The following is a 26,579-nucleotide window of genomic DNA, read 5'->3' on the forward strand; positions in this document are numbered from 1 at the left end:
TAGACGAGCTAATGTATCAAATTAAACATTAATTCTAAAATGATAATGTTAATTTTTCATGCTTGCAAAACAAATTTGCAAATTTAGTTAACCTACTAGAAACTCTACTTGACTCATTGTTTTTCCATATCTGTTTCTGCCTGCTTTCTGAATGTCAGTAAATTACATAAAAATTGGCAGAAGGTGACATTCAAAAGCATCTCGCAATAGGCAAATTTAACTAAGGTTGCAGTAGGGTTTCTGGTAAAACTTAGTTAAAATAAGGAAGAATCAGAAGTATCTTGAAAGTTGTGATGATGATTCTGTTATATCCAAGATATAAACTTGAAACACATGTATTAGTTTAAAAGAAAAATATAAGTTAGTTTTATTTTTATACTAACAAAAAATGTTATTGCTAATTGCAGAGGCAGGGATGACAGAGAAGAGGGCAGTGGAGAAATTTTGTCTTGATACCTAGAATATATGCTCTGCAACTCCTGAAACAGAAAATGCGCTTTAAAGTCCTGCTTGAGTAAATCAACCAGTTCGGCACATTCTAAACGTACCTATGCCAGTCTTCTGTAAAGAGTTTTCTACTGTGGTACATTTCCAAATGATGGCAGAAGTAGTGGGAGTCTAGATCAGAAAATACGATTTATTCTGTTGTCTTTAGAAAATCTGTTGTTGCCTGTTCTGTGAAATAAGAGGAGACAGTGACATTCTTATCACTGGTATTAGTTTCCTTCTCTTCAAGCCCAGATCCTACAAAACACATAAGGACATGCTTAACTTTTTGTTATGGAGTCATACTGACTTATTAGTGGAACTGTATCAGTGCTTTAAATATAAGCTTGCAGTGAAGTGTTTGAGGGGTCTGGGCCAAACACACTAATGTTTTAAAGTTCCTTTTATTTACCAGTAAATAATCCTATATACACACATATTGAGGAGAGTTCTTGTCTACATTTTCAGCCTACGTGATCCTACTAAACACAATATTGCTATGTATTCATGCATATTTAACTCCTTCCAGATTGTATACATCACAATGATAAGTCTTCTGCATTTGATAAATTACTAAGGGACTGCATCTGAAACAAATAATCTGTGCTCAGGTGCACAGAACCTGAGTAGCCTATTGAACTGATCCCATGCAGAAAAGTGTGATCATCTCCATTAGCTAGAATTCATTAGATAGATAGTAGATGATATTGTGAACGAGACACTTCGCTATGTGTAGTAATATTCATGTTACTGATTTTGGTGGTTAATTTAAAGATGATGGAGCTTCATGAAGCTTGATCTTATGAGAAGATGATAAAGACAGATCCATTACCCTGAATTTAGTTAACATTTTCTAAAAATAGTACAACTCAATTACAAGCAGATCCATTTACAGATGTATACCTGTACATCCATATGTGCACAAGCAAATAAAACTGGGTTTACTCTGGAGTACCCACATACAAAGGGTTTACTCCAAAGACCCACATACAAGATGGTTTTCCAAAATTTCCTTCCTATACAAGTCAGTAATATCTCTTATGACATGAAGATAATGTCAATTAACACTAATTTTGATAAATTTGAGAGTGAACATTAAACCCTTGTTGTTTCATTGGAATTATTTTAAATTTTTTAGTACAGATATAATTAACACCCTTTTGGTATCACAGAGAAGGTATTAATTAAGATGTGGAGGGGGAATAAATAGTAATATTGAATAGGCTTAATCTTGCAATTCTTTCTCAGCAAAAAATGCCATTGAACTTAATATACTTTACAGACTTCAAGCACAGCCTTGCTTGAATAAGAGCTCTAGGAAAGTGCCTCACACTTGTTTTGACATACATATAATATGTGCATTTTATTGTCTGCACGGTCACCCAAGGGTCCAGAAATATTCAGATATTTTAAGTGGTAACTGATCCTCAGGAAATATTCTACACTGAGGCTATAACACTTTTATTATAAACTGAAAAAAAAGTTTTAAGTGGAGGTGTGGATTTTCTTAATGGTTAATGCAGCTTTAAATGGTTTATATTAAACATGACTAGAGAATCAAAGATCTATAGTCCAGTTTCAAATATCTAACCATTTCATTTATTTTACAGGATAAAACTGTCACAGGAAACAGAAATAGGGTGTAAAAGATTTTCTTTTCCAAAGTTGTGTGTGTTCATATATAAAAATCAGTGTAGCACTGAATATTAACTTGGACAATCATATATAAAAATGTGTGGATAGAATAGTAAATAGCAAATAAATCATAATTTATATTTTTGATTATCTGTGCTTAGTGTTCAGTGCTAAAATATTTTTTTCCGCATAGATGATTATTAAGTTTTTAATGTGTACCATTTGTTAAAAACAATTCGGTTGACTTCAGTGAAGATGTCCCTGCCTACAACAGCAGTAGATTGAATCTAGTGTTTAATTGCTCCTTTGTAACTTCTATGTGATGCCAGCTATGAGAATGATGCTGATATTTGTGATCTTCTCTGAGTAATTGGAATTCTGTAGCATCTGGGCTTCATTCTACTCTGTTCTTCCATATAATCACATATGGCAATTGGACTACTGAAAGTGTTGTTGCTTCCCTTTTGTTCTAGTAGAGAGCTAAGCTTCTTCAGGAAGGAAAAGCTTCTAATGATTTTGCACAGATCAAAGACAAAGCTAACCCTTTGGCCACCATAAGCCTATCTGTCGGGAGATGAAAAGGGCTTGTTGACAGTACTGAAAATGTCCTTGGTTGTCCACAACAAAAAGATGAATGGCAAGTGAAGGGAAACCTAGCATCATTCTTCAACATTGTTTTGCATTTTGAAGGTTACATATATTGAGCCAAATAGTGATGTCACTTCCAGTGTTATAAATTGGAAGTATTGCTACTGAAATAAATTGAATTGCCATAGTGGAAAGCTGGTGCATGTAAGCAGAAGCAGGCATTTTATTTCCACAGTGTATATAAACCTTCAAGAGGGGAATTCTGTAAATCAAATGACCTGGTTTTCCTCTGCACTAGTTTTACATCTGTGCAGCTTCATTGACTTTAATTAAATTGCTCCAGGATTAAACTGGTACTGTGCTGTGTGATTACACAGGTGGTATTATTTCCTCTTCCTAGAATAGGAATGCTTCTGACATATTTGTCACTATAATTATAACAGAATATGTGTGCTTGTGTGTGCCACCAGTATTTACACATTTGCATATTATTCTTATAATATCACCTAGTATGATTCAACTTAGATCCAGAGCCCTGTTGTGCTAGATTTTATACACACAGATTAGGAGACACTTTTTTTCTCTAAAGAGTTAATGATCTAAACCTACTGCTGGACATTCTCGGGTGCCAAATTCACTGTGCTTGGTTTTCAGACAATCTGGGCATAGGGAATGACACTGCTGGAGAATTGTCATTTCTGGAATACAGCCATGTTTTAAGAAACCCTGTTCAGGACATCTCACTCTTAATCCCAACAGCAGGAACTGATTTTTTGTTTGTTTGTTTGTTTATTTTTTAATTACTAGGATGCACTGAATTGATTAAGCCTATTATAGCAAGTGTTCTCTTGTAAATATCTTTTCTCCTGGCCCCATGGAGCTTTACTATAATGAGACTGTAGGGCAAGGTATTTGATATGTCCTCCTTCCTGAATAGGGTAAGACATGAGTTTATATCCTGCACACCAAGCTATAGGCAAAACTATGTTTGGAAACTTTTTAGTTCTTATGGGAATACTTGTTGAACATTCTTCATGCAAAGAGCATTAAATTTAATGTCAGATAATTCAGTAACAAAAACACAGTAGCCTGTATTGGACACCTTAGACATCTCCATTCAGAAATTAAGTTTGCAAACAGAACTAACCATTGATGGAATTACTTTTGATGTGCTGTTTTTATTAAAACTTGGTACGAAAAAAAAAAGCAAAAAGTAAAATCAAATTTATTGTACAGAGGAAAGAGGCAAGAATAAACAGGGGAAACTATTTTCAGGTCATCCTGAAGTTACTTCTTTCAATTATTTCCCAAGATGTGACAGATGTGAGATAAATCATGAGGCCTATTATCTTAGGAAAGCTCTATCTTCCTCTTGACCATAATGATAATTTCTACCATACGTTAAAGCTTAAAAGGGACATCAACCAACCAACACTTCATAATTACCTGTCTGGCATTTAAAACAAACTATAGGAAAACATATGGTGGACCACTTTTAAAAGCTATGTATAAGTTTCCGATAGACATCAAAATAAGCTCAAAGTAAATTTCCAAACAGCTTTTGAAGTTAGCACAAATATAAATGCCTGGTGGAAGAACATGTCCATGAAAAAGTGCCAAGGACAGACAAGTCCTAATTTTTGTGTGTTTGTTTGCACATTAGGTAGTATTATTCATGATGTGTGAATCAGGAGATACCATGATTTCTGTTGCATCCTAGGTTGAGAATCTCTCAGGGTTACAAGACAAAAGAATAAAAAATGTATGTCTCAAAAAAGTCTTGAACACCCAGATAGGAAGAGAGCACTCTAAGAGCATTTTAAGCACATCTGGTGGTAGGATGACTTTATTATGGCATTGTAAGAATTTAAGCAATATAGGTGCATATAATTCCTGCTCCATCTCCATGTCATAATCCCTGCTCAGTCAGCAGTTAATAATTTTCAGCTGGCAGGCCTCTCTATATAGTTTGAAGAGCCAATTAGTCTAAAAAAATCCCTAGATATTTGTAACCTTGACAGGCGCATTCTTGGCTTTTTCTGTCCATCCAGATAAACTTTGAGAAGTCTCTATCCAAACTTTTAATATCTCACTGTGGGATGAGGAGAGGAAGCAGCTGCAGTGGGGTATAAGAGGCGTGGCAAAATGGACATTTTTATAGGGTTGATCTTGCCAAATATAGAAAGAGTGGGAGATCTTTCCACCTCACAGGATCTTTTTTGCACAGAGCTAATCAAAGGAGCAATGTTGCAGTTCTCTAGGCTAGCTAAGGTTACCGGAATAAACAATCCAAATGTAATACTTCTGTTTGCCAGCATAAACGGAAAATCCCACCTAGTCAGATCAAATTCTACTGATGGCAGTGACAGAGCTTATTTTGTGTTAGCTAACTTTATTTCTCAATATCTGCCAAAAACCCATCAGTCATTTATAAAACACTCACAATCAGTATCTCTTGGTAGCCAATGAGGTAAACAATTCGGCAAAATGAAGAAGTGCTTCCTTCTCTGACTTCTAGATAATGCACATGTCCAGTTTGTTGTTTTATTGAGATGGTAGCAAAGGTTGCATGGTTAGTAAAATGAGGAAGGTAACAAGAAATGCACAGTGCCTCTTTTAATAACTGTACCTCATCTAATCCAAAGTTGGACCTACAGCATTACTGTAGTGGAGATAAACAATAATAGAAAGTCCCCAAACAAAGGTCACCTCACTCCTTTGTCACAAGTGAATACTTAGTTTTGTGAGGTTGGAAAGTTGTTTAAATAAGTCCAAGTTCTCATTCTTGTAGTCCTTTCTTATGCAAATTGTCCCAGCCAAGTCAGAGATGAATTTGTCCGGGCATGGACTCCTGAGTGTTACTGACCATATCAGTCTGACTTCCTGTATGGACAAAACTTTTTCTTTTTTTGGTGGCTATTCCTTCCAAATTTCCATCTATTCAACTGCATCCAGATATGCTAAAAAAAAAAAAAAAAAAAAAAAGTATATGTGGCTTGCATCCCTCTGGACTGTTTATTTTGTATAAATGAAAACCCTTAAAATAAAAACCTAATAACATTTCTATATTTTGTCTTGACTAAAAGAATTGCTAAGAAAAGAGAATTATTGCAAATCTCCATAATTTATTTCTTTTGTAGGCAGAAATGGTATTGATAATCTAAAATATATCTATCTGGCAAAACAATAAGCTATGAATTTACTTTTGCCATAGAAAAATGGTAGGGAATTGTTAGCTGGATTCACTTGGTGAATAAAGGCCCTAGTATTTCAAGCTGCTAGCTGTGGATTGACCACTAAGCCAGCACAGAGTCAGTGATTTTGTTGAAGTCCTAAATCAACCTGTGTACAAGATTTGGACCAAGGCTTGATCATCCAGCCTGGTTAGTAGTACTTCTAGTTTATGTAAAGAAAGTGGGGAAGAGGGTCATACCAGTGTGTTCTGCAGGCCATTCCTATGTTTCCCACTAGAGCTGTCCATGTGCAAAAGGAAGTACAATTTGTTAACCATCTTTTGAGGTTGGCATAGCTGCTATATTCAGTAGGAGTTCTGGCTGGAGAGCTGGTGATCTGACCTGTGTCAATGCACAGTGATGTTTTAATGTCATGGTTTATCTCTAAAAGAGGTGGCACATTTATCATTCTAAAAACCTAAGAGAACAAATGTTAACATATTTCTGAAACTTTGGAGTTTAACTGTTGGAGCCTGAGGGGGTTAGCATGTATAAAAAGGAACTGTTTGTTATGCTAGGTACTTTTGAAACTAGATGTCATGTGCTTGCCTTCTTTCCCTTTGGGCTGACCCAGCTGAAAATAGCTATAGCTTTCTGAGTCATGCCAGATGTCCAAGAGGATGTTGGCTTTGTGGCCGGGTTGGGCTGCCTTAGAAATCAAGAAAATCCTCTAGTTTGGAAGAAATGAGCTGTGGAGCCAGAGTGAATGCGGGTTTGGGTGTTCCCTTCTTGTCCTACCTAATGGCTTCCACAACAATAGAATCCAAGAGGCCTACAGAATTATTGTGAACCAGCAGTTCAGAAGCTGTTTTTCTGCCAAATCACATTATTGACATTTCACTCGTTTCTTACCAGCTTAGCAACACAGAGAAAAGTCAGCAAATGTAGCCAAAACACAGGGTCCCTGCTTCCCCATTGCCTTGAGGCTTTGAATCCCTGATATTTGGGCAAGTGGGTACAAAATGCTAGATAGTCAAAAATGACTTCCATACAAACATTACCATACACAGAATGGTATCACAACCCTCATTTTTTAAAGAAAAGGTTCTCTAAGGTTGGAAACAACAGCAACAAATGTATCTATTGTAAAATTAACACTGCAGTGTTTCTGAATGCAAACAACCTAAAACAATGTTCTGTGAAAGGTAGGAACCATGCCATTTTTCAATGTGTTTAACTTTTAAGCCTGACTTTAATTTTTACTTTTTCAAGCATTATAAGATTTTATTCGGCTTCAGCAGAAATAGGATATCTGATATTGAAATCATTGTTGGTTGAAGTGACATTTATTAACATGGAGTGCAGTGGGATAGTTGGTTGCTGTCAAAGCTTTTTGTTATTGGGAATGAAGTATTCAAGTCACTGTCCTCTTCTGAAATTTAAAGCCCCATCCATCCCTATGTACACGTGGGCAGCTCAGAAAAGAATGCATCGCTTACCTAGTATCCAAAGCCTCAGCCGCCTCTGTGTAACCAAAACCATAAACCCCTCCCACACCTTGAGTGCCAAGAGTTCCAGCTGTCCTTTACCCACCTGCCAAAATTTTCTCTCTCATCTCCCCAGCTGCCACTATGCACTTATTCAGAACAAAAAGTTAAAATCTAAAAGGACATAGATTGATTTGGATAAGAAAATGGAAAACCTTAATTGAAGTAATTTATTTTTTAAATTTTCATTAATACTTTTAGCCATTTTTTCTAAAGAAAGCCTGGTTCACATCAGTTGGTATAATTTGTTACTACTTTTACCAGTACCAAGAGAATAGGCTACATCATGTACTTTTGTTAAAGTTTAACATATTACTTCAGATTCGTAACTTTACAGGTGTCTTGTTAGAAAGTGATGAATGATACATATTATATTAACCTTTATACCCATGATTTATGTTGAGTTGAATTTATATGAAACAGAATTAAAACAAACAGATTTAGCAATATTTAGTGAATTAAACATGCACAGGTTTCTGTCACAGGCTCATCTAATATTTTAGAACTAGTAGATTTCATCCACTTAAATCTCATTTTTATGCCTGGATTGGATGATAATAGCAACCTTCCCTACCTTTTCTGTTCCCATTTGGTTTCTTAAGTATGAATGAGCCAGTCCTTGCCCTGTTGTATTAGTTGAATAAACTTAAATGAAAAAAAAAAATCAAGCAATCTCTGTTTTGCAGTGGTGCAGAATTCCCTTGGAGGCAAAACTGAGGGGGAAATGAATCCAGGAGAGCTGGCTCTACCTTAAGGAGTCACTTTTCAGGGCTCAGGCGGAAGCTATCCCAGTGCATTGGAAGAAAGGGAAGAGCGATAAGAGACCAGTCTGGCTAGACAGTGATGTTTTATGAATTGAAACTCCAAAAGGAATCCTACAAAATTGGAAACTTAATCATATTAGTGGGGAAGAGTATAAGAATATTACGTGGGCATGCAAGAAGAAAATCAAGAAGGACAAGGCACAATTTGAAGTGCAACTGGCAAGGATCATAAGGCAATAAAAAGGGATTCTATAAGTACATCCGAAAAGGAAACCTGAAGGAAGTATAGGTTCCCTGCTAAACATAGAAACAACTCAGTTATGGATGATGCAGAGAAAGTTGGAGTGTTTAATGCCTTTTTTTACATCAGTCTTACTGGATAAAGTCAGCTACCAGCTCATGAGGGCAGCTGGCAGCAAAGTTAGGGAAAGAGACAAATAACTGAATAATGGTAGAACAGTTAAGGACTGCTTAGTGAAGCTCGATGTTTTCAGTTCTTCAGGGCCAGATGGAATACACACTAGGGACATGTCCCTATGAATGGGAATATGCATTTTCCCAGGGAAAAATAGCAGTGGCGCATATTTGTGCTGCTGCTACTTGTCCCTGGGCATGCCCCTGCACACTGTCTCTGGTGCATGGCAAGTTGCCCTGGGTGAGGTAGGAGAGGCTGGGGCCAGTACCAGATGCCTTACCTGGAGTCCTGGGGGCCTTTTGAGGCAGCAGCAGTCCAGGTGCACAGAGTCTGGCAGGCAGCTGGAGCATGGCTCTGGTTTCTGGTGGTGCATGCTGGAGCCATGTGTACCACCCTGGTTTTTTCTTCTGTGGTTTTTTAAGATGCCAGGATATTCTGTTATCTATCTTTTCCATCATGGTGCAAATATGGAGCATGGTGAACAGATTCATGAGTGCTACGTGTGTTTCATGGCAGCTTAGAAGGTGCCACTAACTGCACATTCCTGCTCATGGGGATGTGGTCTACAGTACTAAAGAAGTTGGCTGAGATCATTCCAGAGCCACTGGCTGTCCTCTTTAAGAGATTGTAGAGGTCAGATGAGGTCCTGGATGATTGGAAAGGGGCAAATACAGAAAGGGAAGAAGAAAGCTCTTGGAGACTACAGAACAATCAATCTGACCTTGATATATCTTCAAGGAATTTGTTGCAAAGAATCTAGAGAAGAACAAGGTGATCAGGAACAGCCAGCATGGATTCATCAAGAGCAAGTCATGCCTAGCCAACTTGATTTTCTTCTATAAGGTGACAGGCTACTGGGGTGGGGGAAGAACAAAATGGATATGAAAGACTTTGATTTTAGGAAAGCTTTTTACACTGTCTCCCACAACATGCTCATTAGTAAGCTAAGGAGGTACAGACTAGATGTAACTACTGTAAGGTGGATACATAACTGCTTTGGATCATAATGCTCAGTATGTAGTTATCAATTGCTCAAAGTCTAGTTGGGAGGAGGTATCAAGTGGGCTTCCCCAGGAGTCTGTCCTGGGTCCAGTATTATTTAACACCTTCACTAATGACTTGGACAATGGGATTGAATGCATACTTAATGAATTTGTGGATGACACCAAGTTGGGTGGAGTTGCAGACCCTCTAGAGTGCAGAGATAGGATCCAGAATAACACAGATAAACTAGAAATGGTCTAAAATCAATCAGATGCAATTCAACAAGGAAAGGACACTTTTGTATAAGACAGAAGAACACTAACCTACTAATTCAGTTGTACATTCCTATTTAGCAAAATAGATTAATATGCTGAAGTCTTAGAATCCCATGCACCAGTACAGGCTGGGGGTTGACTGACTGGGCAGCAGCTCTGCAGAAAAGTACCTGGGGGTTACAGTGGACAATAAACTGAATATGAGCCAACAATGTGCTCTTGTTGCAAAGAATGCTAATGTCATGCTGGCCTGCATTGGTAGGTGTGCTGCCAGCAGGTCAAGGAAAGTGATTATTCCCTCTATTTAGCAGGCCACATCTGGAGTACTGTGTTCAGGTTTGGTCCCCCCACTACAGAAAGGATGTGGACAAATTGGAGAGAGTCCAGTGGAGGGCACCAGAAAAGGTGAGCGGGTTGGGGTACATGACTTATGAGGAGAGGCTGAGGGAATTGGGCTTATTTAGTTTAGAAAAGAGAAAACTCAGAGGGGATTTAATAACAGCCTTCAACTACCTGAAGGGGGGCTCGAAAGAGGATGGAGCTCTAGACTGTTCTTAGTGGTAGCAGGTGACAGAACAAGGAGCATCAGTCTCAAGTTACAGCAAGGGGAGTTCAGGATAGATACTATAGTGAGAATTTTCTCACTAGGAGTGTAGTAAAACACTGGAATATGTTACCTAGGGTGGTTGTGGAATCTCCATCCTTAGAGGTTTTTAAGACCCAGCTAGACAAAGCTTTGGCTGGGATGATCTAGTTCAGAATGGTCCTGCTTTGAGCAAGGGTTTGGACTAGATGACCTGAGCTCCCTTCCAACCCTAATTTTCTATGATTTCAATATTAGTTAGTCATGTGCTTAAAGCTAAGTGTATGCTGAAGTATTTTGCTAAGTAGAGACATTCCTTAAGAATGTAGTTTAAATAGTTTGAACAGGGGTTTAATTATGTGAACATACACATCATGCCATCTTATGGCAGCTGCATGGTATGAAACAGTCCAGAGTTTGGTCCTTAAGTAAACCTTTAGGCTATTTAAAATTTTTTCTGAAATAATAGTGTCTACACCACCAAAACAGTACATCAGTTTTCAGCCCTTCATCTTGCTCCATAATTCCTGTGGAGTATTCCTTAAAATAAATAAGCCATAGCAAAACATTTCTCTTTAGTGTCTGCTCCCAAGGAGATGCACAACACAAGGTCATATATTCCGTACCTTATTTAAGCAACAGCTTAATCATCAGTCTGGGGGACGCAGATGCTAAATAACTTGTTGACTAAGGGAAAAGAATCTATGCTTTCGTACTAGTGAGCAGATGTGCTTACAAGATCAGTCCATAACTCCTGATTTACAAATAGTTGATAATACCAACTTCTCTAACCTGCCCATCATTTTCCTTCATTCCTTTCTCTTTATCTCTGCATTCACACACACCCATTAACCCACAAACACACAAGCATACACTTGTTCTATACATAAAATTGTGCTGCATAGAGAATGTGTGCTTATATATGTGTACTTAGAGAGAGAGAGAGAGAAGGAAAGAGTATACATGCAAAAATGTGTCATCTTACATAGTTAATAAGCAACAAGAGCTCAATTCAAGGACATGCTACATATGTGAACTCCTGTGAAGGTAGTGGTCACTGAGGATGTCACAAAAATACTCCACAGACTCCATATTAGTAGATATAAATATTTGTATCTGGGCACATTGCTGTGAATAGGTTATAGTTGTTCAGAAAAATGTAGAGCAAATGCTGTAGTTCATCCTACTTTAGAGAAAAGTTTGTCCGTTTTAATTTTTCTAGGTTACTTGATCATTGACTGCCCCCATCCCCCTTCTTCCTCTGTATACACAGCATGTCATTTCAGACAAGGCACTTAATGGTTTCAACCATACTATAAGTCTGCAAAGTGAAGGTTTCTATGAATTTGAATTAAATGGCACACGTAGTTCTTCATGCTTCTTTCCTATTACTAAAATGTAGCTGTATCATATATCAGTAACTATTTTTTCTACCCATTATTGACTATTCTCAAAATCCAAAGGAAGTTCAGATTTCAGATATCTGAATCTGATCTCTAGAGGAAATAGCATGGGAAAGGCCTTTCTCCTATTATTAGAACATGAGCATGAAAGGCCTGATCCAAAGTGTCTTACAGTCAGTGGAAAGATTCTTGCTAAATATTGTTTTGGATCAGGTCCTATATTACTGGAAGTTGTTTATTTTTTCCTTCAGTGTTTGTTCAGTCCCAATTATGAAGTATTTCCTCATCTAACAAAGCAGGTGAGATTAATAGCAATCCCTGCAGTAAGCAGATTGAGCAAATAAATACAATCTAATGTTTTCAGTACTCAATTTCATTCCACCTTATATTTAGAATTTATAAATACGTGTTATTGTATTTAGAGAGAGAAATCTCTGTATTTGAAGTTATCTAAGTATAGTATTTAACTAAATTGTGCTCAGAGATTCAGAGCATTTGTAATTATCCTGCTATGAAATATTCATTCAAAGTATTGTAGTTGTAATTTGTTACAAACTCCTAATCTAAAATCATTAAACAGGTATAGGACTTGGTATAAACCTCACCTTGTAAAACAGAGGAAGAAGAGCATGGTCCTCTTGTACAGGGCCAGCAAATATCTTTAGAATATACTTATTTCAAGGCCTTAATTAAGATTTAAATGGTCAATGGGCTTTGGCCACCCTTCTGCCCTGGAGTGACTACTTCTTAGGCGTTATTCTTTCCTGAGGATGATGCCAAATTCTGCAATAACAGAACACAATTGCATTTGTGCTTGTTTGGCTGAGGAGTTTGAAGGGGTAGTAGCATTACACAGTCTTGGTCCTGCTTAAACTTCTATCTTTCATCTTCGTGGGGTGTAAATCGTATCTGCCTAGCTTCTTTTAATTTAAACAGAGCAGATGTAAAGGTCTAAGGGAAATAAAATGTTTATAAGCACTAAGAGAAATTTTATTTCACTTTGTACGTCAACTCTGAATTTTACCCTACGGCACCTAAAGTTTAGAGGGAGTCTAAAGCCAGGTTTATACTACATGCTTTTGCCAGCACAGCTGTGTCAGTCCAGGGGTGTGGTGAGGTGTGATTTGTGACTGCCATTGCCATGCTGGCAAAAGCATTCAGAAGCACTTATATCAGTAAAATTGTGCCTTTGCCAGTGTAGGTTAGGTTTTTTCCCCCTCCTTTGCTTAGGAAGGCAGGAATAAGATGTGTGCCATTATTAACAATATGAGCATTATTACACATGTATTAAGAATGCTTGGCCAGTGTAATATACCTTTGCCAGTGTAGACCTGGCTTATGCTACTTTTAAACTATGATGATCTTAAAGTATGCGTGTACATAACTAAAATGAGTTTTACTTTCATCTACTATAAGGTAAGAACTTATACATGGGTAGTTATCATGGCAAAACTGACAGGCAGTAAAGGCCAAGCTTTTTTTTTTACCACATGATCAAGTGTTCATATGTCTCTACTCTAAGATTCACCCAGGATTCTTTTCCTTAATCTGACACTTTAGTATTTCCCCCTAGTTGCAACCTCCAGTTTTTCTGTTAGTGTTGTAATAATGTGTCTAAAAATGAATACAGTCACACCAAAGCCTGACAGAACCAGGGTACTGTATTTCTGCTAGTTACTTCCCTGTGTGCACCCACACATTCTTTGTGTGCATTTTGAGTATTTATACTGCTACATCATATGACAACCCTGCTTTCAATTTTGCTGTCCACTATCAAGCTTCTCTTTCTTTCAGCATTACTGCTTCCCATATTTCTATATTTGGAAGAACTTTTCGCCTAGATATATTAGCTTGTATTTCCCAAGTTGTTTAGTTTATTTATATCCTCCTATTAGTTCTTTTTATGACTGTTGATATTTTTCTTGGTGTTTCTTTGTGTTGTTTCTGAGTCTTCCCAGTTACCTCTGAGTCTTTTTAATCTGCTTTTCTCTTGCTTTTTCAGAACACCGAGGATGTTAAAACAGGAACTAGCATTTTGTGATACTTGAATAGACAATTTTATTTACTTACCTGCTATTTATTAGTACCCTTACTTTTTTCTATGCCTTTTCTTCTTAATTTAAGTTGATATGATTGTGGGTATGGACAAACATAGCAGCTGCAAAAGGGCAGGGGAAGCTGCTGCTTGGACTGGAATGTAATTTATATCAGCCTGTAGCAATGCAAATGTAGCAGAACCACTCCAGGTTTCATCCAGGGTCAAAGTTACAGAAGACTAGGGGGAATCATACACATTATAGTTACAGTGTAACAGCTGTTGCATGTTCCCAAGAAGCATCTACCCCTCTCCTTTTGAAGTTGCTATAAATGTACAGTACTGAACATTTGGCCATGCCCTGTATAAGCTAATTTGAATAACTTTCCAGAGTATGATTTTGCTATACAAAATGTACTGATAAATCTCCCAAGCATTTTTTTTATCCTTAATTTTTATTCTATTATGTTACTAATAGTAAAAGTCAAATTCATGAAACAGCAATTGCTTGGATCACTTGCATTTAGTTCAGTTCTTCAATCTTTCAACTAAAAGAATTACCAGTGATTTTGTAAATTGGTTTGATTTAATTCTGTTCATGGTCTGAAGCAGCAGATAATGGTTGGTAATTGTGTCTTCATGATATGAATGCTGAGTTTTTGGTTGTAGCCATGTTGGTCTAAGGACGTAGGCAGGCAAGGTTCTAACCTTGCCTGTTCATGATATGAATACCTCCTAAAGACAGACGCTAGCTCTTAAAAATATTTAGACATAGGAGTTGGGCACCTAAATCAGGCCAGGATCTACCTTCATTCAAATCCCATGCAGACTACTCAGTTTGTCTGCATGTAAGGAAGTATGTGGGTAGTGCAAGCTTCATGACAATATTCTCCTAAAGAAGGGGTGGGCAAAATGTGGCCCAGGGGCCAGCTGCAGCCCACCAGGCCATTCTATCCGGCCCATGGAGCCCCTAAAATATTGAGAAAACTAATATTTATCTGCCCTGGGCTACCTATCATGTGGCCCTCGATGGCTTGCCAACACTCAGTAAGTGGCCCTCTGCCCAAAATAATTGCCCGCCCCTGTCCTAAAGGATGCATCTGCACGTTTTTCTTCCCTAACCTGTGTGCTCACTTAGCCAAGAGTCTAAGTCCACATCTTCACTAAGCACATTCTTTCTTGGGTTTTGAGGCACTAGCAAGCATTGAGTTGCTTGCTGGGTCCCACAGCTAGTACAAAGAATGTACCATTTCTTTATTTTGCAAAAGGAAAATCGTTTCCCTGGGCACATCCAGATGAGCGCATACATGCAGGCATTTGTCGCACTGCTAATCTGCAGCACGGCATTTTTTTTTTGGCACCTAATGTAAAAAAAACACACGCCAGAAAAAAGCAGGTCAGCGCACGTGGCGGCAGCATGTGTCACCTGAAACTGGAGCCTGGCTAGCCAGGACCATGCTCTAGCTGCCGGTCAGTTTCCACATGCCCAGTTTGCCATGGCTGTAGCCCTGGAAGGCCCCCATGACCCCAGATAAGGCTGTTGGGACGAGCCCAGGTTCTGGCCCCAGTCTCCCCTACCCCACCCAGGGTAACTTGCTGTGCACCAAAGCGCACGTGCACAGGCATTCCCTGTGGATAAGCATCAGCAGCACAACTATGTGCCACTGCTGTTTGTCCTTGGGGAAAACACACGTGTGTTCTGGACATGCCCTCTCTGACCTTTATATAAACATAAATATATGCAAGAAAGCAAATGATTTTGTCTAAGTAACTAAAATATGCAAGCGTGGTTTCAGCAAAACAAGGTGACGACAGATCTTAGTGTTATGCTTTTGACAGTGTTATAGTCCTGTGATGTCTGAGTCACAACAGTATCCTGAGTGCTACTTCAGACCTTTTAAATATCAAGCGGCAAAGATTTCTTAGGGTGATATCTTTTATTGGACCAACTGCATAGGTGGGATAGAGTTAGACAAGCTATTGAATGCAAGACATTCTTCCTCTTCATGTCATCTTCATGTCTTGCATTTGAAAGCCTGTCTGATTCTATCCCACCTATGCAGTTGGTCCAATAAAATATATCCCCCTAAGAAATCTTTGCCCCTTGCATAATTCCTGGACCAACACAGATATACATCACCCTACTACTTTAAATGTGCACACATTTTCCTTTGAAGAAAAAATATCCTTAGGATGTTTATTTAAGAAAAAGAATGATCATATTTTGTAATAATAATGTCTAATCTAGTGTCCTTTTTTTCCGCTTTCCCTAAGATTGCCGCTTTACTACAGTGTTTGGCATCGGTGCTGTAGTGTCTTTTACAAGGCAAACTTTATTGTAAAAAATGACATTATAACTTCCACAAAAGAGCTGCCAGTATAGCATAGGACTTATTCCCTTTAGAAGACACTGTTCCTATGGAAGCCTCTGATATATGACCTAAGTATGATAATTCCGAACATCACAGCAGTCAGTAATAAATATCTTCCACTTTACACACATTTTCTTTACTAGCCAGATTTTTTGGCTCTGTTGGATAGACTAAAGGAAAAAATGTGGTAGAATGATAAGCTCTTAACTAACTTAAAATAAGTTTTGTCTGGTTTCCAAATGATCAGCTTTAATAGTTTAGATTGACTTTAATAGCAATGCTGTAAGTGAAATAAATACAAGAACAAATTGTAACCTTCAAAATTTAATTATGATACTATAAAATTTTAATATAAAATTCAAAATATTAAAGGTTAAACACTGAGATTTCCGGGACCTACAAAATAAATTCAGTAAAGCAGCATTTTTGTGGTGCTGTTACTCACGTCGGATGATGTGTCCTGCTGTGAACTACTCCTTGCCATGTCTTTTGAAAACTTTGAAATGCATCCTACTAAACACAGCAGATAATACGCCAAGAATTCAAAGACACTGTCCAGGGAGAAATTTTCCTTGCTTTGTAAAATTTTGTGCAAACTCTTCATATTAAAAAAGGCAAAAAGATATGGTTGAGGGAATTCTAATTCATCATTAACTGTGATATGTTGAAGTAGGTGTTTTTACTGCTCCCTTTTTTACAAAATTTACCTTCAGGGTCAATGACGGGGTAGATCTGGAATCACGACCATTTTTGCATGGTATATTTGAGTTCCCTCTGATCCCCCCCCCCTTCTACCCCCCCCAATACAGTTACAAAATCACTTGCCTGAAATTTTGAATATTTGGTAGCAGGAGAAAATTATTTCAGGTGTATACTTGCAATACACAAGTTTTTTTTTTTTTTGGTTTGGTTACAAAACAAGTAAATACAAAATTCAGGTGGACCACAGCCTTTCGTTTTGGGCAGGATTTTTGCAGCTTAATTAAAAAGACAGCTAAATTTCAAAATTAAAGAAGGTTTAATTTTGATTTGTTTTCTTTTGGCTGAAACTATTAATTGAATTTTGACTCAAATGTGTCAATGATTTCAGTGCCTTTTCAGAAACTATTTTTTTTTTTTCAACTAAAATACTTTTCTGGGAAAAAATAACCATCCAGTGCTATTGGTAATACCAGTAAGACAGAATTTTGAAAGAGGGTATATTAGAAGTGCTTGGTGGGTTGAAACTAATCGTGGGAAGGAAAAAAAGCCCACTTGTTTTTCTCTAGTCCTGCTTTAGAACAAAACTCTCATGTTCCATTGTATACTTCCCAGGTATCCAGCATACTTTGAAAGAAATACTTGAAAACCTGTGAAAATAAAGGGGGTATAAATCAGTATTAAGGCACAATCATTTAATCCCACCTATATGCTCAATTTCCTTCTCTCTGAAATGAGGAAAATACTGATATAAGAATTACTAATGTTTTAAGGAGTTTTTAAGTTCCTCCAGTGGAGGGCACTGTAGCAGTGCTGTGTATTTTAGGAAACTGTTACTTTCTTACTGTGAGGCTGTTTGTATTTCATCATTCCATTCATCCTCCTGTTGTTTACTATGGGATGGATCTGGAGGTACAGCGATGCTGTTGGCCTCTTGAGTCCTACTCTACCCAAAGTTTAAAACCAACTGCCTGGGAGAGGCAGCAGCATTTCTACTCAGGCAATGCTGAGGGCTTATTCATTGACTGCATGGCTTATTATAATAACTACTTGATTCCTGTCAATCGCTCTACACTCCACAGGTATTAATGACCCTCTCTCCTCTTTAATGGTCTTGGTGTTCCATTAATCAAGCAATTTTGCTGTTTGTTAGCCATTCCTGGTAATCTCACTTCTCTATTTCACAGGCCTGCAGACTGTTTTTAGCTCTAAGTAAAAACCTTAACTCAGGTGTGGTAATTTTAACTCTGGGGTAGAATGAGTAACAGTATTAGATACACTATCAAGACACTCAAGAAGGCTATATTTCATATTGCAAACCTGAATAAGCAATGCACATTTAGCTATAATGACTGCAAGACTAATGAAACAAAATCTGCACCCTGTCCTTTTCAAAACCCTAGATCTGCACATGCATGCACTTGTGTTACATTGCCTAACATCAGTTTGCAGCTCTTTAGAGAAAACCCGTTGTCCTTGTTTTTGCTCTGTGAAGAACCTCGTGCTGTTGGGCACTACACAAGTAAAACACAGTTCGTTTTTGGAATGCTAATAAATAATTTTGATAACCCATAACAACTCTGTCTTGTCTTTCTTTTTTTTAAGGTAAAAGTTTGGTTCCAGAACAGACGAATGAAATGGAAGCGGGTAAAAGGGGGCCAGCAAGGGGCAGCTGCCCGGGAAAAAGAACTGGTAAATGTGAAAAAGGGCACACTGCTTCCCTCAGAGCTTCCTGGAATTGGTGCAGCTAGCCTCCAGCACACGGGGGACTCACTAGCGAATGATGACAGCCACGACAGTGATCACAGCTCTGAGCATGCACACTTATGATACTCAAAGAGATGATCCCAGCTCCGTTCTCAGGAAAGAAATGCTATGATGGCAAGCCTTACACAGGCATCGTTTACGTATGCAAGTGACTCTGGCAGCGATTTTTTTTTTTAAATTGATATGAAAAATTCAGGCGTATCGTGCCTGCTTTTCTTGATTTTTAGATGGTTTACAGTAAGTGCCATGTCTTAAAGGTGCCTCAAGAGTGGAGAAGTGGAAGATGAACTTGCTTTGAACATTCCAGATGTGTTTGTCATGTTTATGATGGCGGGCAGGTATTTTTGCTTTAGCTTGCACTGAAGATTACATTGCTCAAAAGACGTTATACTCTGAAAAACCACAGTGCCACAAAATCACTATCTAGTGGATAAGAAATGTATTTTAACTCTGTATATATTTACCTTACAGCATTTTCCTGTCTTCACTAATTTTAGCAATGCATTCATATTAGCTGATGGCAATAGTCACTCATGACGATAAATGGCTTCTTGTCTCTTTATTTTTGTTTTGTTTTCTCAAAGACATACAATACATGCAGACACCTGTGTTCAAGTAGAGAACAGTACAGTAGTGTCTGATAGGGCATGTCCTTGTACTACAGACAAAACAAAACTTATGTTGCATTTACTATCAACTGCTGCTAATAGGGTATTATTAAACTTACCTAGCTCCTCAATTCTTCTTATTTTATAACTGCAAAAGTGATTTTTTTTAGGATCATAAGGGTAGTTCAGTGACCTTGCTAGAAAGAACTTAATGTTCCACTCATGTTCAGAATTTATTCTGTACTTTTTTCCTCACCTCCATTAAGAGTTACACATCACTACTACGTTGCAATTGAGTACCTTGGTAAGTGCTACACTCTGTAGAAATGCTGTGTCTTCATCTTGAGGTTTTAAAACCAGCAGATGAGTTGAAAGTTTTTATTGACTGCTTATATTGGTAGCAATCAACTATATGACTTCAAAATAAAACTCCAGTATTATGTCCCAAATGTAAAATTGAGACGTGTTTTCTGTTACAGACTTTTGTGTACATACAGCCAAACACCAAAAAGCAAACCTTAATACAAAACATTGATTGTACTTTGTAAAGAAAAAATGTTTAATAAATGATCCTTTTTAAATAAATCTGGTCTCCATACAGTGATTTCATAAGAAGCATATAAGTATTTTATTTTATTTTATTTTATTTTATTTAATCAGCTCTTGCACTTTAGGCCTTCCTACATCTTGTCCTCCTTTGGACAATGCAAAACTGTGTTTTCAAACTCACGCTTTTGATCTTGGATGAACCTCCTACCTTGATCCATTTGGGAAACTCTTTCCTCTAGCAGGAAAAAGCAGTCCTCAGCTAATGATGTCTGCAGCCAAAAACAACAAGAGCACATTAAACCATTTTCCCAGATCTGAGGCAGATGCTAAATGGAGATTCTGTTGTGTCTTGTGGAAATGGAGAAAAGGGTAACTGCTCAGAAAGGTGATGTAAAGCTTTGTTGTAATACTTTTGTAAAAGTAAGCTGCTCCAAACAAAGTTATTAAGCAACCAGAAATAGGAGATAAACTGGAATGGAAGAAAAGAAAAATAAAGGAAGTTGGATTATCTTAACAGAAGTCTTAAAAACAAAGTACCAGTAAGAATTTACCAGTGATACACAGCTGTGAGTACTGTAGCATCTTAAGTATTCAACACAGTGATGACCATTCTATAGCATAATCCAGTTCCTTTCCAGTGTAGATTTGTTTCCTTGGTGTGGACATATGTAACAATTAAAAATGTTTCTAAGGGCCAGTTGTATGCACAGAGAAGCCTTTTGAACCATACTAAAAGTGTCTGAAACATTCCAAAATAGTACCTCTTGAAATAAAGTCCTATTTTGGAGCATTTCACAGTTTCTTACATCTGGACAGGGAAGGAAGGGACAGCAGGAGGACAGTCTGCCTGCTGTCCAGGCATTGGGTCCTGCTCCGGGCCTGGGGTGTTGCAGGGGTCTCACTGGAACTCCCATCTCTGCCAGACCTGCCGCTGGGCTTAATTCTGCCTCTTACCAGGGCTGGTGCTAGAGTTCTCTCTACTTCTCTGCTGGGTTGAGACGTGAGAGAGAGGGTTGGAGCTAGAGTGCCAGACGCTGGTGGCAGGGCTAGGGAACCCCCGCCTTGCTTACCTCTGCTCAGCAATCCACTCTCCTCCCCTCCCTTCTGCCCTGCCATTCCTGTAAGCAAACAGCAGGGCTGTGGGTTCCTGGGGCCTGTCTTAAGTGCTAGAGGAGACTGCAGCATTCAGAAATGTTCCAGACAAAATGGCAGAGGCTGGCTGAAATGTTTCTGTGAAACATTTGTAAGTGTGATTCACTTGCTACTTCAGTCAATACCCTATATTACATGCTGATCTTCTGATGTAGATAGTGTTTAAAAGTCTAAATGCTGTTGCATTCATCACTTTCTTTGGGAGACTATTCCACACGCTAACATTACACTGTAGGTTCTAATGGATCATAAATGTTAACTTTTATTTGTTGAATATCCTCATCCAAAATTATTTGATATTGGATTTGGATAGAAAAATGTGTATATATATATATAATTTCTCCCCTCTCTCTCTCTAAGGGGTGTGTGTGTGTGTGTGTGTGTGTGTGTGTGTGTGTGTGTGTGTGTATATATATCTATATATATAGTGGGCAAAGTATAAATTCAGAGAGAGACTTAATTTCCAGTTTGGGAAGTTTTGTCTGATCTAAGACAAAACGTATCATTTTTTATTTGTTTTATCTTGCTTATATTAAATCTAGCTACATTGTAATACAAAACACTGCCTTGAAATAGATTGTTGCAAAAAGTTATTGTTCCCAAATTTTCCCTATTTTTTCAGCTGCAGTTATTCACCAAATTCAAGCTAAATTTGGCTTGAATTTGGTTTTTAAAAAAGCTTCTGTAAACCTGAAACTTCTGCATTTTTGTTTTCTAAATATAGGTCACAGCTTTAATAAAACAGTGGTAAATGTATCTTGATGAATCATACTAAATTAACATTATGAGCTATACCTGCTCCTTCCTTCTTACTTTCCATATCTGTTTCTTGCTGACCTTAGTATCAGGTGTAAAATTAGACCATAAAATTTCTGGATTCAGCCTTTGATTTGTTCTTTAACATTTTGACATTAACTTAATGTAAAAATAATACTCAACAAGGCTGGGCAAGATTCTGCTCCCCTTCAATGCACTTTGAGTTGTACCTTATTCTATGAGTAGCTACATTCATTTTATTCAGGATACTTGTGAGTTAAAGTAGCAACCAATATGATTAATGGTAGCAAAATCTGACTAAGTGTTATTGCACGTAGAATTTACTCTCTTCAAAAGAATCGCTTTTTCTTTTCTTTTTTTTAAATGTCAACCAATGTGTCTTTAGTATGCAAAAGGACAGGTCATGATGTCACATTACTTCTAGTGAGAGAAAAAATATACTTGTTTACATGCTCTTAGAAATTCTGCATGCTATTGTATTAGTTAGTCTGAAGAAAGTATTAAATGAGTGGAGGATATATGTAAACTTAAGCATGTGCAAAAGTGTTTCCAAGATGACTTTTTAAAATAATTTTAAATAATAATAATCTCCATCTTTGTACAAATGGCACAAGGACCCCTATTGAGAGCTGCTTAGCAGTGGATCACTGTGAGAGGAATTGGCACAAGGTTCTAGGAGTTCTTTATTTATAAATGCAGAAAGAGTGATGCTTGTACTGGGGGAGTGCAGACATGAGCGGAGATGGCTCCTTGCACCTTTATTCTGTTTTCCCCGTATGACAACCAGACACAAGCCGGTTGAAACCCTGGTAAGCCCCTGTAAAATTTTGGGAGCCATTCACAAAGCAGGTTTTATTCAAGGTTCCTCATATTCACAGCATCCTGATGAAAGAAGTTACACGACAATCCAGGTTTTCTGGGTTGGACAATGAAGAAAGGGGGTGTTTAGCAGCTTTCAGATTGCTGAAAGTTGGCAGGCTCTGATAGCTAGTTGCTTTGGGTTGCTTAGGCCTTGGTTTGAAATGTGTTTGTGGAAAGACTTGCTCTTTGAAACCAGTGAGGTTACTTTCAGTGTGTGACATTAAGAGATTCTTAGCAAGATCCAGGCACTTTTGTGTAAATAAAGCCAGACCTGAGAAAAGAAGTTTGATTTGAACTGTTTCGTGTTTCATTTTTTTATTTCCCCTGCTTGTGATTTCTCAGAGGTGACAGTATTTCTACCAGTTTAAGTCTAAGGTATCTTGGATAGCTACTTGGAGACTACTGCTTACAGCTGAATGAAATTAGGCACACAGAGATCATAATTTGCTCAAGATCACAAAGCTGGTCAGTAGTAGTCACAAATGAAACCTTGCCAAACTGGCTTTCCATCCACCGGTTTTGACTACTAGTGAATCCTGTATGGAAGATGTTAACTTTCCAATTATTTGAGCTACAGTAAACTGTTGCTTCCTCTGTCTAGAATCCATCATTCTGTGACTCTCCTATCCTCAATGCATCAATAAGCCTGAAATAAGACTTGAAATAGGAATGATGATTATAATCTTCTTAAAAACTGAATTAAATTGCCTTTAAAGACGTATGTATTTAAATAGTTTCTTTTTTAATGTATGTCAATTTTGTGGATAAATGGATTGCACTTCTTTGATCATCTTTAGCATATAAAGCAGTCCTTGTTTAAGGAGGTTAATTTCTTCTTTATTAAGGGGCCTTAACTTTTTCTTTTCCTTTTTTTGTTTATTTCCAATTCAGGTATTTGTATCACTTGATAACAATTCAAGAGGTGTGGTTAAAGAACACACCATTACTTATGGGCTGACTAAAATTATTTAATCAAAAAATTGAGGAGGTTTGGGAATTCACAAAATGCTTGTGTTTTTTATTCCTCCCCACTCCCCTCCCCATCTTTTTCTCTTCCTCCTTTCCTTCTCCAAGGGTAACTATGAAAATGATTTAAAAAAAAAAAAACAAGGTCAAAGAAAGAATAACAGAGAAGACCTCCCTAGCTGTGCCTTTCCACAGTTTGCACAATAGGCTGGGTTTCAAGTTAACTTTTTTGTATTTTATTCTTGCAATCAAGAAAGCTGAATTAAAATGATTCTTTTCCATGCAAACTAGGAAACAGAGTTAGACCTTGCACTCTTACAGTGTTTGTGAGGAGGCACAAAGATATAAATTTAGGATAAAATGTCAACTTGAACCTTCATTTAGAATTTCCTGGCTTTAGTCAACTTTTGTCTCTTGGGTGAGTCTGTATTTAATAGAGTACATTCAGTATTTAAGATCAGCTACAAGATTCAGGATTTTTTTAAGAGTAGCATTTAACCAATTACATAGTGAAAGTTAAATATCTAGCGATGTAACCAACATGACCTGAAAGGGAGAATCTTGTACAAATTTGGTACATGTGCTATTTTAAAAAATGTACTTAATATACTGCAATAGCTTGTGCAGGGCTTTTGATGATGTAAATTATTAGCTCAGAATAACAAGCTCCTGCTCAGCTTCTTGGCTAGAATTCATCTACCTGTATTTAAATTCATTTTGAATTTAAGACCCACAAGATTATTATCACACTTGAGGACATTCAATAGGAGTGACAATGCTGTAGGAGTCGATTTTATGTCAATATTTTTATACATTATTTTAAAGAAATAAAGGATCTTTATCTCCTCCCCCCATGTCCTTTATAAATCTACCACAGTATTACTTCAATTCATCTGGCTTTCTGTTACTTAAATTGGTGTCAACCCATGGAAGCCAACATTTTGGCAGGCATGCCACAAATTAGCTCTGCACATTCCCCAAGTACAACTCTGATCCCCTTCCCCTGACCAATCTGCTGTTCTTCTTTCTGCTTCTTGCCTTTTCTGCTGCTATGCTGACTTTTCCCTCCGCTGGTCTGGCACATGCTACACACACAGGCTACCCATGCCATTTGTGGCACATGTGCTGAAGTTTGACCATCCCTGGGATAAATACAAAAAGTACCAAGATTATGTCTGTCACATTTATCTCAGAAACCTGCCAGAAGGATCCACAAAAGTCCTTAATCATTTTAGGGTAGGGGTGGCCAACGTGGGCCATGAGTGCCACAAGGGTTATGAGCAGCCTCTGTGTGTGGCACATGGAAGATCGAGGAGGGGACAGGAAGGAGAAAACAGAACAGAAGATGAAGCAGGGTGCACAGGGCAGGAAGCAGAAAGCAGAACAGCAGATTCGGCAAGGTGCACACAGTAGGGAACAGAAAGCAGAGCAACAGATCAGGCAGAGAAAAGAGAAAGGGGATTGGAGCAACATTCAGGGAGGATGTGGTTCAGTGTTTTCAGAGTGGGTTTTTAAAAAATCACATCCCATTCATTACAGTGATTGTGAATGACAGCTGCTGGTCGCTGAGAGATTTTTGTCAGCTTGGTCCCATTGTAATAGAACAATACATGGGAGCTTTCCAAATAGCAATATTATTAAAATTTTCTCCTAGAGCAGATTAATCTTTATTATTTTTCTTCCAGTAGCACCCACAATGCATATTAAAACTGTTTATAAATGCATGAAGACTTTGTCCCAGTCTTAATTTCTGAAATACCATAATTTTACTTTTATCTTTAGATGCTTCATGAACAGTTGTGTCTTTTCAACTGACTGAAAATAAACTATCTGGTGCAACTTATGTTTAATCACTACATAAGGGGAATGTGCCACTGAATGACCTAAACAAAGTATTTATGTTGTGGAGGGAAATAATAATCATTAGCTTTTTGTACAGGACTTTTTTTCTATAGATGCCAAAAGTGTTTTAGAAAGGAAAGTATCCATGATCCACTTTTTACAGATGGGAGAAACTAAAGCTCAGAGAGATAAATGGAGTTGTAAGGGTCACCTAATGGGTCAGCTGCAGAGCTAGCAGTCTTCTAAATCTCAGTCCAGTATCCTATTAACTGGGCCACACTGCCTTGCTTCTGGTATACTATTTAAATACTATAAAAATATTTGGGTCTTTATCATCGCCTGCATAGCTCACACACTTCTGTATATGGAAGAGGGGGAATAACCACTTCCAAGCAACATCTGTCTTTCTCCTAGACAACATGCTGACTATCTGTAAATGAAAGGAGTAAAGAAAATAAAGGGAGAATCTGAGTGAGTGTTCATCATTCCTTCATTACATGCACCTTGGTAATTAGGATACTGGATGATAATTCCCCCAGCAAGACGCAAATAAGAACCAAATTGTGAAGGTAAAACAGAGAAAGAAGAGAGATGTGCCTTGGAGGTACAGGGCTTCAACATGTGTGGCTCTACTTTGTCATTAACTCCATAATATTCATGTGACTCCTGGACTTGTTTCCACTGGAAAGTTCAAGCAATGTAAGATAAACTAAGATAATGGTGTAAATTTAAAATGCTATAGTTATTCAAGCATAAATCGCTGTGGCCAGGTACAGACATTACACTTTTACCATTATGAGTGATCTGAAACTGGTCTATACACATAAAAGAACAGAAATTTGGAACAGAACTCTGGTCTATTCCCACACCAGGGCTAGGGACAGATGTTCAAAAAGCCTGAGCCTGAATTGATTCAATCTTTGCAGGTTAGTCCAACCTGGCTAGGCTAAATCATTTTGTAACCCAGACAGACATCCCAGAAATGCAGGCACATGACTGCAGTGGCTCAGGTTAGAAGCCAAGGGGTGCTAGAGCAGCCCTCCCTTCCCTTTTCCAGGGAGCTGAGGGGTGTGTGGCCAGGCCCCCTGGCAGGACACT

The 26,579-nt window shown here is 37.9% G+C and overlaps 1 protein-coding gene across 1 annotated transcript in view; it reads left to right on the forward strand.

The window, feature by feature from the left end:
* MEOX2 (mesenchyme homeobox 2) overlaps window positions 1-19,919 on the forward strand; it is a 71,817-nt gene extending 51,898 nt beyond the window's left edge. The window contains exon 3 of the mRNA XM_006275576.4: window positions 18,565-19,919. Coding sequence (XP_006275638.1) covers window positions 18,565-18,789 — 225 coding nt within the window. The 3' untranslated portion in view covers window positions 18,790-19,919. The remainder of the gene's footprint in view (window positions 1-18,564) is intronic.
* The last annotated feature ends 6,660 nt before the right edge of the window (window positions 19,920-26,579 follow it).

This window comes from Alligator mississippiensis, chromosome 5 (genome assembly GCF_030867095.1).
Source record: "Alligator mississippiensis isolate rAllMis1 chromosome 5, rAllMis1, whole genome shotgun sequence".
Lineage (NCBI taxonomy): Eukaryota > Metazoa > Chordata > Crocodylia > Alligatoridae > Alligator > Alligator mississippiensis.